The sequence below is a fragment of the Pelodiscus sinensis genome, chromosome 32 (assembly GCF_049634645.1).
Source record: "Pelodiscus sinensis isolate JC-2024 chromosome 32, ASM4963464v1, whole genome shotgun sequence".
Classification (NCBI taxonomy): domain Eukaryota; kingdom Metazoa; phylum Chordata; order Testudines; family Trionychidae; genus Pelodiscus; species Pelodiscus sinensis.
This window is the reverse complement of record NC_134742.1, coordinates 6,234,187-6,248,467: the sequence shown is the minus strand read 5'-3', so window position 1 is coordinate 6,248,467 and position 14,281 is coordinate 6,234,187. Positions and strand designations below refer to the sequence as shown.

Here is a 14,281-nt window from a genome sequence, read left to right as displayed (position 1 = left end):
GGCTGGGAAGGGAAATCTCTGCTCTGCAGCCCTGAGCCCTGCGCGGGGATTCACAGGCAGCACATGGGGCTTGACAGGAGACGTTTCCAGTCCAGTCTGTTACAATGGGCAGAGTGTGCGTGCACTAGGGACGTGAAAGTGCCAATGTAGAGGCGGTTACCTCCTGAGCCTCGGCTCATCGGTTAACGTGCACGGTAACAGGCAGCCCCCCCCCCCCAGCACTGCCTCTGCATTAGAGGCACTTGGAGGGCAGGTGGGAGCCGGTGCGTGCAGAGAGCCAGCTTTCAAGCCAGCTCCCCGTACGCACCAGCTCCTGCCGGACCATTTTCCCCCATGCAAGGCTGCCTCTTTCACAGGCAGCAGCTCAGAGCAGGGGGCAGGTAGAAGCTAGTAGACCCGGGGTGCTGGTTTTTAAAGCAAGGCCCCACATGTACCAGCTGTAGTGGAGCTGCCTGCCCCCACCCTGCGCTGCTGCCTCCAGTCCAGAGGCAGCAGAGGGGAGGGGAAACCATGAGCTGCCTGCCCCCTGCATGTAACCGTGTAACTTAAGTACATGCATGTTCCCGTCCCTAGTGCATACACAGCGTGTGGCTCACAGAGCTTCTCCCTCGAGTGTGTTCGTTAACAAAGCCATTTTGTACTCAGACTGAATGTAAAAACTGTCCCTGTAAATGAGTCATCTGCTCGCCTGTCCAAATAAATCAATAAATCGATCTCTGCTGTCGTCCCTGGGTCGTTCTTGGCGCATTCAATAGAAATTTGTGATTTTGATTTAAATTAAGGTTTTGGCAACAACCATGTTCTGTCTCACGTGGTCTTAAACATAGGAATGTAGAAACATGGGGGTGTGACAGACCAGGCCGTGTCTGGGCACAGCTGAGGGCATCCGCTCAGGGCGAATTGCTCAAATTCAGGGCTCCTTACAGCCCCCAGACTGGTGACCTCTCCAAACAGGCCACAAAGCAGTCACACAGAGCACTTCAGCTGCCTGCCTGAAGCCTCACAAGCAAAACCCCTCCAACATCCCAGCAATATCCAGGCCCCAGATGGCCCTGGGCCTCATACACAGGTGGGGGGTCCTAGCACCCAATCCCACCTACCCCGAACAAGTTCTGTCCGGTTCCAAGAAACCAGCCACAGATCTCTGGTCAATTTACCCTTTGGAGCTTACCCACAAATCATGCTGGGCCAATCCTTTAGCATCTAACATCTAAAGGTTTATTATTACAATAAAGAAAAGCATGAGAGTCAGGTTGTTAAAGGATAGTACATTACATGCATCGAATCTCCCAGTTCTCGATGCAGGCTCTAGCAGAGATGTTACAGCTGCTGGTTTAAAAGTCCTTCTTGCGCATCCTAGGATCAGGATGGGTCCACAGGTCTTGCTGCCTCTGGGATGAAGTGCTGAGCTGAAGACCAATATGGAGTCCGCCACATGGCCTATTTATCCCTCCTTCCTGGCCTCTTCTTGGCTACAGCAGGTCACCTGGCCCACGGCTTCTTCCTGTGTTCCCTGCTGGTAGCCCTTAGGTATGAGTCACCACTCCTGCTTTAGGTGTGTCCTTGGCCCATTGAGTGCCATTGTCCCACAGGGCCTCGCTGATTAGCATGTCCATAGGCCGGGCTCTGCCCACTGCTCAACCACATGCAGAGAAATATTCAGTATCTACACAGATTACAGACTCCTAAGTACACACACAGACATTATACAATCACATGACTAGCGTACACAGGATTAGCAGACAGTGAGCTTCTATTCAACACCCCACATGGCCCCCTTTTATACCATTTTTGGGGACAACACCCCCACCTATGGGTGCATCAGTGATCTGGCTGCTCCCCTCAAAATCCAGTAACCTGACAGGGGGCCTCTCTCCTCAGCTAGCCAGACCCAAGGACACGGGTTAGCTAGAGGTGTCTCTGCGTCGCTATTGGTGAGACCGAGCAGAGGTGACCGTGTGAGGGTTTCGATCGCCCACGCAGACGGTGTAGTTCGTAGCTATTGTCTAGCGATTTTCACTCTTTCACTGCGTTTAAGGGAAATAGTAAATTCAGTATCTTCAGGGTCTTGTATTTAGTGGGAAATAGTGAGAATAGATTCCTACTAGAAACCCAGCTGGGGGACTCAGTGTGACACTCGGCTTCCCTCTGCCATGAGAAGGCCTTTCCCCGTAGCCGTATTGGGAGGCCTGAGGTAGCTCAGTCGGGCCCATGTTAGACTGAAGATCTAAAGGTCCCTGCTTCAGTCCCAGGGCTTGGCTGGGCTCTGTGTCCCCTGACCCTCTAGAGCTGGGCTCTTTACAGCATCACAGCTGTGCCCCTGGTCTGCGGAGAACTTCAGCAGCTCCTTGGACGCGCCTTGCCTGCCCTGCTACTCCCCCTAGGGCCCAGCATGCCCTGCCTGCCTACCCCTGCCCTGCCGGAATTAAACCAGCTACCTAAGGATAACTTGCTGAGCCCCCGCTACAGTCCTCCGCTCTGCCAGCTGAGCTATCGAAGGTCAAGTGTTGGCTCTGTCTCCGCTGCTTTGCCCTTAAGAACGGAGGCGGGAGTTAGGAAGAGGCAGCAGTACCTGAGAGCCCTGTGTTGGGACACAGAGTGCTGGGTTCTGGGGCTAGAGACACCTGCCCCTCCCCTCGAAAGGGGGCTGCCCAGATCGTGGCACGGCCAAGTCATGAAGAAAACTCTGCTGCATTTGGTGGGCTGGGGCCCGTCTCCTGACAGGCTACAGACCATCAGTAGAGGGTGCATCAGCTGAGCAAGCCTGAAGCAACCTGCAGATGGCGCTGCCCTGGGGAGCGAACCCCATTGCAGGGCCTGAGCTCTGTCTAGCCATCTCCTCTGAACAAGGCTCAGCAGCTCTCTCAGCTCTCTCAGGGTGAGGCTCATGGATGCTGGGTGGCTGGTGAGGTCAGAGCTCTGGCTGAAAGCTGCACAGCCATGGGGCACCCCCTGTACAAGGAAGACAGAGGGTGAAACAGTTACTGTCCTGGGGGAGCCCCAAACGGTCTCACCTTGTTCCCAAGGACATTGGGGAGTCTCCGTCCCTTTTGAACCTGCACCAGAACGTGGAACAAGTCAGCAGGTCTCTGCCTGAGCTGATGTTCCTGGCCCCAGGCTCTGAAGGGACGAGCTGCCCTTGCTTGCAGTGGAAACCCCCAAGTCTTCCTGTCGCTCGCTAGAAACCCTTCTAGCCTGGCGCCAGCTCTTCCCCCAGCCCAGTCCTTGCTCCTCAGCTGATTCCAAGAGGCTCTTCTGGGCGGGGAGTCAATGAGGAACCACGATGGTGTCACACCCCTGCCTCAAAGGGTATGTCTACAATAGCCACCCTAGGTCGAACTAGGATGTCTAATGTAGTCATTCGAACTTGCAAATGAAGCCTGGGATTAAAATATCCTGGACTCTATTTGCATGTTCCCGGGCGCTGTCGTTTTTAAATGCCCGATAGTTTGAACTCCCTGCCTGCAGCTACACGTGGCACGGGCTAGGTAGTTCAAATTAAAGCTCCGAATTCAAACTATCGTTACTCCTCATTGCAGGAGGAGTAACAGTAGTTCGAATTAGGAGCTTTAATTTAAGACACTTTCCTTCGGCTGAACCAGCCACCTAAGGATAATGTGCTGAGGTCCTACGACAGCCCTCCGCTCTGCCAGCTGAGCTATCGAAGGGCAGCTGTGGGTCTGGCGTCTGCTGCTTTCCCCTTAATCATGGTGGAAGGAGTTGGGAAGAGGCATCATGGTGTTGGGACAGAGACTGGTGGGGGTCCTGGGTCGTGCAATACCGTGAGATACCTGCCCTTCCCTGCGAATGGGGGCGCCCAGATGGTAGCACAGCCCAGTCATACAGAAGACTCTGTGGCACCATCAGCAGAGAGTGTCTTAGCTGAGAAAACCAATTCCTGAGGCAACCAGAAGGTGGCGCTGCCCTGGCCAGTGAATCCCCTTGTGCCTGAGCCCTTTCTGGCCAATCTCCACTACGCAAGACCCAGCGGCTCTGTCGGTTCGTCGGGGGCTCTGGTACTAGCTGGAGACGTGCATGAGCGGCAACGCGGTACCAAAGTGAGTGGGGCACTGTGCAGCTCCCGCCAGACTCCAACCCTCCATTCCCTTGCGGCAGACGGGGAGACTCCGAACAAGACGAGCCCGACAAGCAGGAATTCTTTGCAAACAGATATAATTATTTATTTAGTTGCTACATGGTAGGCCCAGCCCCATCTATAGCAACACTGCAGCTGTACCCGGAGTTCCCAGAGTCCTTCATTCTTTCAGTGGGGGGACGCAGGAGTCAGGCAGGGGTTGGAGGTGTGGGGGCTCAGTGCAGAGAGCTGGGTGTGTTCGGAGCTCAGGGCAGGTTGGGAGGGGTGCAAGATACAGGGCAGGGAGTGGAGTGAGGAGTCAGGGCAGGTGCTGGGAGATCAGGGCAGGGGGTGAGGGATGGAGGTTTCAAGGGAGAGCTCTGGGAGATCTTTGGGGCTAAGCGATGGGGGGGGGATGCAGCCATCAGAGCAGGAAATGGGGGGCTCAGGGCAGGGAGCTGGGAGGTTGTAGGGAGTTAATGGGGCTGCCCACAGCAGAGAAGGTGAAGCTGCTCCAATGGCAGCTCCTCTCAGGGGGTTGCAATGGGGAGGGCTGTGGTACTCACTCCCTGGTAGAAGCAGCTGACTAGACAGTGCAGCCCCAGCCCCCAGGGGGAGCGACTGAGGCAGATGCTGCCCCCTGGGGGCAGAGACAGAAGCTGCTGGGCCGCTGGGGTAGCTGCTTCTCGCCGCCCTGGGCTGGCTGGGGAGCTGAAGCAGCCGTTGACGGGGCAACCTTGGAATTCTGCGGGGGGGGGGGAAGGGGGGGAGGCTGCAGCTGCTCCCCACGTGCCTTCTTCTGCATGGGCCTCTTGCAGCTTCTGCTCCTCCCCCAGGTCCTGATCCCACCACTACGGCCTTTATATAGTGATTGTTCCCCCAGCCTCAGCCAATCAGCTTCCACCCGCACCTCCTTTCAAAGCTGTATTGTAAAATGTAATTGAAAGTGTAACACATTTCAAACACTGAGGGTACGTCTACACTAGCTTGTTAGTTTGAGCTAGGTAGGCAAATGTGGGTAACCGGAGTTGCGAATGAATCCCAGGATTTAAATATCCTTGTGTGACGGCGCGGACAGGCTCCGCACTGACGAACAGGGGATAGCCCAGGCCCAGCTGGCGGAGGAAGCCCTGCCCCTCCGACTCTGCTGGGCATGCTCCCAGCAGCGGCCGGGTATAAAGGCAGAAGGAGCCCAGCAGTCAGGGAGTCCGCAAGGTGAGGGAGGAGGCCAGGCCGGGCCAGTGTTCCTACAGCAGCTGGGACCAGAGTCGCCGCCCATGCCGGACCCTGACCCAGAGAAAGCAGCCACTGACCCAGGGTGGCAGGAGCGCGCCCACAACCCCGGCAGGTTCTGCCTCAGAGGCGAATGGGCCCCAGGAGAACTGGGGCGTGGTAGGAAGCAGCCCAGGGCAAAGGATATAAAGTTTGGCTCGGCCTATACCGGCCGGATTCCCCGCCGAGCAGGCAGGAGCTATAGGCCCTGCCTAAAGGGCCCTGGGCTGGGACCCGGTGGAGCGGGAGGGCCTGGGTCCTCCTACCACCCGTTTTCCCTTCCCTGGAGAAGCAAACCCCAGGCCAGGTAGGAGGGGGCCGAAACCCCTGACAGGGGTGTACCCCCTGACACCGCTATTTTGAAAAAAAAATTAAATAGCTTGTTTCGAAATAGCGTATCCACACTACAGGGAAGCCTCAAAACTAGTCCAAGGAAGGCTCCCCTAATGTGGACGCACTACCTCAAGTTAGAGCCCCAGAAAGCACTGGGGAGTAATGACTTTGAATGGCTCTGGGGAGGGACTGTTTCAAAATAGCAGCAGCGGAGCGTCCACACGACCGCTATTGGAAATAGCTATTTTGGGAGATTTATTCCTCATGGAACGAGATTTACAGAATAAGCCGCCTGTTATTTCAAATTAATTTCAAAATAACAGAATTGCTGTGTAGACGCTCTCAACGTTATTTCGGAACAACGGCTGCTATTCCAAAATAGCACTGCTGTGTAGATGCACCCTGAGACTCATCTACCCTAAAGGAATGACTACATCAGGGAGACTTAATCTCTGCTGTTTTTCTGTGTATTTGAAGGTGGATGTTCTCTCTGGAGAGAGAGTGAGAGCGTGCGCAAGAGAGAGTGTGTGTGTGTGCGCGTCTGTGTGTAGGGAAAAGGTGACTGATTCTGCACTAATGTTAACTGGAGTTTTAGCATTAACTTCAGTGGGTCCACGATTACACTCATTGCGGTTTTTGTCTCTTCTTTCATACGAAGTTTCTGTTTCATACCCCTGTGACAGGCCTCTCCCCCGACAGGCGCGTTACGGGCAGGGCTCAGTATGAGAGCTAAGGGCTGTAGGTCCCTGTTGTTTCTGGGATCCGGGGTGTTTTCAAAGAGCGACAACAATCCCCGCACTCTGGCTGAGCAGTGCTGTCGGCGTTACAAACGCTGGGCCTCTGAGTGCCCAGAGTCAATCCGGGCTGGATAAAAGCCGCCCTGCGCAGTCCAGCCGGCCCTTCTCAATGGCTGGTGGGCCTGGGGCCCGGGCGGGATCGCTGCGTCCTGTGACTGTCAGTGCTGCCCCAGGCCCAGCACAGACACCTGGGGGCAGTGGGGAGATGGAGCCTGCACCAAGGGGGAGCCCAGCTGTCCGCCGCACATGGAAGCCAGGCCCCTTGGGCCCCTCCCCACCAAGTGGTACAAGCCTCTCTAGGGGAGCAGGTGTGGCTGGAGCAGCCCATCCCAGCACGCCTCTGAGGGCAGTGGGAGGGGCACACAGCTGTGGGGGGGACCCTGGGCAGCCACGCAGTTTACGTTATCCTGGGGCCTGCCCTGCTGGTGCAGCCAACACACTGCCAGCATCGGCGCTTGCCCTGCAGGTGCGGAGCCATGCTCGGAGCAAGGCTGGTGGAGGGTTTGCTGCCCTGGGACCAGGGTAAGGGCAAGCGGGGTCCCTGGTGGCTGGGTATCAGCCATTTCCGATTGCTCCATGGTCCTGCAGCTCCACCTCAGAGTCCTGGTGACAGACATCAGTCGGCTGACCTGCGGCCATGTGGCAAGAGGGCACGGTTGTGCAGGACATTTGATGGACATTACAGAACAAGGAATCCACAGTAGCCCAAATACACTTTTAATATGCCTTTCTTGAGCAACTCAGGAGCCATTCAGAAGCAATATTTATATTTTAGTAAGATGCAATTAAAAAGCATTAAAAGCAGGCTAAAAGCAATGTTTCAACTGAGTAATTAACAGTCTAATTCTTAACCCAATTTAGCAGCCTAATTCTTAACCCAATTGTAACACACACACTCAGACACACTCACACATCCCACTCACCCTCCGGGGCTGGCCAGACCCCAGGTAATGTTGGTTAATTCGGTTGCGGCGGAAGTCCGACATGCACGTCCCCCCAATATGCTGAATTGATGGACTCCGACTTGCGTGGGAAATTGGTGTGGTGTCTATCCCCTCGGCAAGGGGCGGTTCCAGGGGGGTGATGTCCGACGATCTCACCACTGGTGGGTGCATTTGCGACCGATCTTGGAGCACCCTGCTTCCAACACCCAATTCTGCTCACCTATCCAGGAGCGATAAGCAACGGAGTGTCCTGGGTCAGGTTCCTCCCTTGTTACTCCTTCGTATCTGGATCATTTCCTCCTGCTGCACTGCTTTGTCTCCTCAGCACACACGGTCTTTACTTTCACACAGTCCTTTCTCTCAGAGTTGTAAACAAGCCCACAATCCTCTGGGGCACTGACTCAGCCCCTAGAATGGCCTCTCGTCAGCTCGCTTACTGTGAATTCACTCATGCCAACCACTCACATGACCCATGATCCGTGACAGCAGCTCTCCCCACCCATCCCTCCATCATGCTGGGACCAGCTCCCCCCCTCGGCTGAGTCTGCAGGGCAAAGCGGCCCTTACAGCAGGGCCCCAGCACTCCCCTGCCTGACCTCTGCAGCTGTGCAAGTCCCCTCTGTGCAGGGGCAGCCCTAGACTAGCTGCCAGCAACTGGCATCTTAGGCAACCCATGCAATCGGCACCCCCACCTCCAAACCCCTCAATGACATTGCGCCACCATTTGGCGCCCCATTTAACTTGGTGCCCTACGCAACCGCCTAGTTTGCCTATATGGACAGAGACTGCCCCGGGCAAGGAAAGGCTGGGACTTTGCCATCACTCACAGGCCTCATCTGCCCTGCTCTGCCATTTCTGCCAGGGGCTCTTCCTCCTTGGGGCCGCTCTCCCCTCCCCTCATTACCTCCCTGTGATGGGGCATCTGCCCTGCACTGGCCCTTTATGGGCAAACCCTGCCCTAAGCCAGGGCTGAGAGCAAAGCCCCAGCTGAGGCCATTATTGCTAATTGGGGCCCAGCTGGGGGCTGTTTAACTAAGGGCTCCTGGAGGGAGAGGGGAGGGCTCGCTCTGGCTCCAGCCCAGGAGCAGACGGGACCTGGCTGCCAGGGAGGCTGGAGGCTTCCTGACACAGGGCAGGGGAGCTCTGGCCTGACCTCACTCCCAGGCTGCAGGGCCCGAGGCCAGGCCTGAGAGGGGCCCAGAGACACTGGAGTGGTCGTGTCCTGAAGAGGAGGCTGTGGCCTGAGAGCGAGCCGGGTCTGGGACTGACACAGGGGACACTGGCCAGGAGGCGGTGTTCAGTGAGCAGATATGAGCCAATTCCCAGTGCTACCAGTGTCTGCTCCGGGACACTCCCCCTCCCCTGATCTGGGCACCTCCCTTCCTCCTGCTGCACCCTCCTCCCCATCCTTGCCCACAGCAGCTGCCCCAATATTGCAGCCTGCACTCCTGAAGCCGGCACCCCACTTGCCCTGCACCCCCTCTGCCCCTGCTGCTGGGTCCCCCTAATCCCTTCTTTCCCCCTCTCCTCTCCCTCATCTCCCAGATGTGGAAGCCTAGAGGGGAGGAGGGGCAGAGGTCAGGCACATGATGCTTTTGATCCCATCCCCATGGGGTCAGTGCTGGGAGGGGGCAGTCTGTGCCGCAGGGATCTCTGGCTACATCTGCACGGCATCCCAGACCCAGGCTCTGAGCTGGCCTCATTGGGGTGGATTTAGCGGGTGCAGCGAAGACCCTCCCCCAATCAAGCACCAGTCACTCCCCCTCCTCCCATGCGCTACCCCTGGCAGGAAGTGAAGGGGGAGCTGACAGGAGAGCGTCTCCCTCTGACCCCACAAGCTGCAGCCCCTGCGATAACGAGCCCAAGGGCAGCTGAGGTTGAGAGTCTCAGTTCACTGTACAAGGATGCTCTCCGGCTGGCACCGGCACTGGGCAGATGGTCAGGGAGGCTCCGTTGGCATTGATAAGGAAATAAGGGCGGAGCGTCCCGGAGAAGGTGTCGGTGAAAGTGAAGAGATGGGACCTGTCAGTCACATTGTAAAACGAGACCTCGCCCGCCTCGTAATCCAGGAAAATCCCCACCCGCCGTGGCCTGGCGCTCACGGGGACGGGGGTCATGGGGGAGGTGAAGGCCTCGTACTTCCCATCACTCAGTGTCATGACCCAGAATCCATTCTTGGGTTTGTATGAGAACTGCCCCTTCCTGCTCACAGAGTCCCTGCAAACCCCCAGGTGCCAGAGAGTCGTGTCTCCCACCTCCACCTCCCAGTAACGCCGCCCGCCCGCCAACCCCTCAGCACCCAGGACTATGGTATATTTCTCAAATCTCGCAGGGGTGTCGGGCAGAGCCTGGCGCGTGGCTCCACAGCTCACACTTTTCCGATCCATGGACACAACGAGCTTGGGATGAGCCGTGTCTGGATCCAGAGTCATGTCCACTGGGGAGAGAGTCACAGAGTCAGTGCCGGGGCCGGGGCAGGGGCTGGTCCCTGGGATGAGCAGCAAATTAACCTGCCTCCCCGTGGTGGTGATGGTGGGATGTTGTCTGAGGGGAGTCAGGGTCCCTCTGCCTGTGAGGAGACAACGGGGGCAAGGGCAGGAGGGGCAGGGAGGTATCAGTGGGGGAGGGGAGGTGGCTGTTGATGCTGGGAGAGAGGTGGGAGAGATGGGGAAAGGCAGGTCCAAGGGCAAGGGGGGGCAAGAGGAGCGGGCACAGAACAGGGGGATGAAGGGGTCTGGGGAGCAAGGGGAGGGGTGGGTATCAGAGAAGAGCGGCAGGGCAGGGGGGCAGAGGGAGGTGTGAGGAGAGGGATGGGGGGAGCAGGTACAGGGCTAGAGGAGGGGTGGGTATGGGGGGTAAGGGCAGGCAGGTGCAGGGGTCAGAGAGGATGGGGAGAGGGCAGGTCCCACGAGGGCACAGGGCGTGAGAAGGGCAGGAGGTGGGAGACCAGGGGAGGGGCATTAAGGAACAGGGCAGTGAGGGCAGTGGCAGGCACCAGGGCAGCAGAAGGAAAGGGGAGGGGCAGCTGCCAGGCAGTAAAAGGGGGTGCAGTGGTGGGTGGACTCCAGGGTGTAGAGGGCGTTGGGGAGGGGCAGGTACAAGGGCAGGGGGAAGGAAGGGAGGACGGGGGAGCAGAGGTGGGGAACAGAGCCATGTGCCAGGGAGGCAAAGCGGGGCGCAGGGGTTCGGGTCCCAGGGGGGCAGAAAGGGGGGAGAGACACAGACAGATCCTCCATGACCCGTCAGTGCAGCCCCCAGCACATGGGCCCAGGCCAGGCCTCACAGCCCCTGCTCAGCCTGTAGCTGGGCCAGCTCTGGGTGCCAGCAGGCGGGTGTGAATAGCAGCAAACTCCCCTGCACTGAGCCCATCAGCCTCCAGCTCCCAGCCAGGTCCATCTAGGACCTGCCCAGAGCTTCTGTCACCAAACGACTTGATGGCCCAGGGGCTCCACTCACCAGCGAAGTTCTTGAGCATTTCTCGCATTTCCAGGCAGCGCGCTGGGATTCGATACACGTGCTGCAGGTCGGTGGGAACGGCTTCAGGCTCCTGGAGTTTCAAATTTTTGCTCCTAGGATACAAATATCCCCCCATCACTTGGATGCTGCGGGCGCCCCTCATCCCAGAGCTGCCTCCAAGAACGCAAGAGCAACGTGCACCAGACTCCTACCTGCTCAGCGTGTCCCTCGCACCCTGGAAGGAGAAAGAAAAGCAAGGAGCTCAATGAACACCACGTGCAAAAACCAGCCACTTTTCACGCTGCCCAACCACTTTTCATCTAGAAAACAAACCTGCCCATCTGGGTTCACCATCCCTCTGGGGTAAAACCTCACACACCCTTTTGCCGTTCATTTCATGCAGGTGCAATAGAATTTAGCTGCGTCTTTTCTCCCCACTAGGGCCCTGCCCCACCATTGCACGTCCCAGAATCTGTGGTCACATCTAATCTGCACTGCTATTTCGGGAGACTGCCAGTATCCCAAAATAGCAACGCCACGTGTAAGCAACGCCTCTGCTTTTTTGGAAAAAGTTTGAAAAAGCGGATGTGCTCTTCTGCCATCCCTGCAAACCTCATTCTACAGAGAAGAAGGGGAGTGTGGCAAGAACACTTTCCTTTGAAATTCGGTGCCGTGTAGACGTGCCGTTTTGAAAGAGCCTCTTTGGAAAATAAATTGGAAAAAGAGATGCAAATTGCGACTCTTTTTCCGGTTTAACATTGCAGTGTAGACCTGACCTGTGTTTGTAACCCCCGTGCCCTGGAGTCACAGCAGCGATGGGTTTAGCTCAGTGTCATTTCTGCCTCATCCATGTCACTCCCAGGCCCTCCCTGGGTCTCCCCTCCCATGAGAAATGTGAGGTGCCGCGGGACTTCTCCTTCTCACTGCGTTTACTCTCCTTCCCAGGACCCGGGACCATGGATCCGAGCTGGAATTCTGGCTGGGGGCAGAGCTTTGATGCCATCTCACCTTCAGCAGCTCGACAGCCGGTTCCAGACACTTCCCCTCCATCTCTGTGATTAGCTGCTGCAGGGAGGTGCTTTGCTGGGAGAGTTTGGCCACATTTTCCTGGAGTCTCTGCAGCGTCTCCTGCTCCTCCTCCGCCAGCCTCTGCAGAAGCAGCTGCTCCTCCTCCCTCAGCAGCGTGTGCAGCTTGTTAAATTCAGCAGCAATCGTCTCCCGCTTCGCCTGCACTTTCCTCTGGAGAAGGAAGAGCAGAGAGTAAACGGGAGCCCGAGAAGCAGGGAAGATCCGATCTGTGGGGGGGGGCGAGGACAGTTACTTCCCTGGGAACCACACCAGAAAGTTCCCGCTGGGGAGCCGGGTCTGTCACTTCCCCATAAACAAGGAGTCCGGACTCCTGGTCTGTACCCTGGAGGGTTGTTTTGGCTCTGAGTTCACAGGGACAGCTCCATAGTGGAGGAACTGAGGGCAGAGGGGCGATGCGCAGGGGACTGCACGGGGTATCTGGGGAGATTTGGGTGCCAGGGCCGGGCGCACACACCCGGGGGAGCAAGATGCAGGTGATACTTGTTCTTTGACAGCCTGCTCCCAGGGCTGCCGTGCTCAGGACCCAGGGCTGCGCCCAACAACCCTTTGGGGTCATCCTGAGCGCTCATGGGTGTTGGGCACCCAGGGCACTGCCAGGGCTGGATATGGCCTCATCCAGCCTGGCCAAGTGCCCCGTGCCCGTGTGCCCAGCGACTGGCCAGTGCCCTCCTCGCACCCTACACACTCTGCGGGGATCTCGCGGTTAAAGGCAGGGGAAGCAGAAGAGACGTTTTGTCCCCGGCTAGGGATGAGGTGGCCACACGATGGCAGCAGAGGCTGGGAAGTGGCCGGGCCCTGCCTGGCTTTCCCATGACCTGCCCTTGGCTCTGCTTGCCCAGGGGGTGTCCCCGCTGCAGTGGGGCATGAAGGCACCAGCCGGCCTTGGTGGAGCTAGCTCGGGGGCTGGGAGCTGGGAAGCCCCCTGGGCAATGACTCAGGTGCCAGCTGTGGGTGCCCTGCAGACGCGCTCTGGGGCAGATTTCCACAGAGCTCCCCCGCCCCCGGCTGGTTCAATGGTCACAAGACTCAGGCACCGGCCCAGCCGGCTGAGTGATGCTGAACCTCAGCCGGGGGGTAAATCCTCCGCCCAGTCCCCAGCTCCAGTGTGTGAGGGGCCGGGGCAGACAGGCTGCAGGGACTTTGGGGGGGGTAAGGGGAGGGAACAGCCCCTTGGCACCAGGCTGCAGAGGGGCTGTGGGGCAACGTCATGGAGGCCTCTGAATCCGGCTGGCTGCCACGGGAAGAGCTGAGGGAGAGAAACCCAGACACCCACCTGCCACTTTGTGCTCTTCGCCTTCTCTTCAGCCGTCAGCTCCAGGCCCTTCGCCAGCGCCTCCCTCAGCGGGACCAGGGCCTCCTGGAGTTTCTCCTGCAGGGCAGTGGGTGACAAACACACATCACCTGCCTGCCCGGCGGGGCGAGCGTCATGCCCAGCGGCCTCCTGCACACATCCAGGGACCCACCTTCAAGGAAGCAGCCGCCCAGCCCAGCCGCCCCACAGGCACCGTGGGAGCAGAGACCCTGGCTCTGCACAGGGGACCTGCCTCCTGCAGCCCCTCAGGGCATCTCCACCCCTGTGTTAGCTCAGATGCCACGTCCCCACGCGCGGGCCAGAGGGGACACAGCTGGGGAGCCCCTGAATGGACCCTCCAGCCAGTGAGAGCGAGGAGCCAGGGCAGGAACATCACTGCACCGCGCCCCAGACCCAGACCCAACTCTTGGGGCGGTGGGGCCTGACACAGCTCCCCTCCCTGCAGGCCCAGCCCTGCCTCTTCCCACCCTGCTCTGTCCCCACTGCACCCTTCCCCTAAGCCCTGCCCCACTCTGCCCTGCCCCTCACATGTCCCCTCCTGCCCCCTCCAATCCCCATTTGCCCCTTCCCCTAAGCTCTGCCCCACTCCACCCTGCCCCTTCCCGCCCTTCACTTGCTCGCTGGCACCCCCCATTCACCCCTTCCCACCAGCCCTGTGAGTCATTACTGGGGGCTGGTGCTGGCAGTAGGGTTGGGCACCTGCACTCACCATGGCAGCAGGGAGCGGAGTGACCCAGTCTGGTGCCCCCTTGCTGGTGCCAGGCCCCCCGGTGATCCTGCAGGCCTCCCTGGGTCTCATCCCCTCCCTCCCAAAGCTCAAGGCCCAGACTGGCTGCCCCGAACTGCCCCATGGATGGGACGGCTCTGCCCAGAGCCAGGCAGGAGCCAGACCAACACTCGGCTCTCCTCTGCCTGCCCAGGCTCTCCTGGGGGCTCCCTCCACAGCAGCTCAGGGCCTGGTGCCAGGGTAGCCCCCTTGGCAGCACAGAGCGGAGCCGCGATG

At 58.5% G+C, this 14,281-nt stretch overlaps 2 protein-coding genes across 6 annotated transcripts in view; one reads left to right on the top strand and one right to left on the bottom strand.

The window, feature by feature from the left end:
- The window catches only part of LOC142823105 (C-type lectin domain family 2 member D-like), a 250,235-nt gene that overhangs the window by 179,876 nt on the left and 56,078 nt on the right, over positions 1-14,281 (top strand). The gene's annotated exons all lie outside the window — the stretch shown is intronic.
- Positions 1,203-14,281, bottom strand: part of LOC142823061 (uncharacterized) — a 36,339-nt gene continuing 23,260 nt past the window's right edge. Inside the window, exons 10-14 of the mRNA XM_075913340.1 lie at positions 13,240-13,335; positions 11,886-12,116; positions 11,090-11,112; positions 10,878-10,990; positions 1,203-9,858 (exon numbers count right to left, since the gene is read on the bottom strand). Of these exons, the coding sequence (XP_075769455.1) occupies positions 9,308-9,858; positions 10,878-10,990; positions 11,090-11,112; positions 11,886-12,116; positions 13,240-13,335 (1,014 nt within the window). The 3' untranslated portion in view covers positions 1,203-9,307. The remainder of the gene's footprint in view (positions 9,859-10,877; positions 10,991-11,089; positions 11,113-11,885; positions 12,117-13,239; positions 13,336-14,281) is intronic.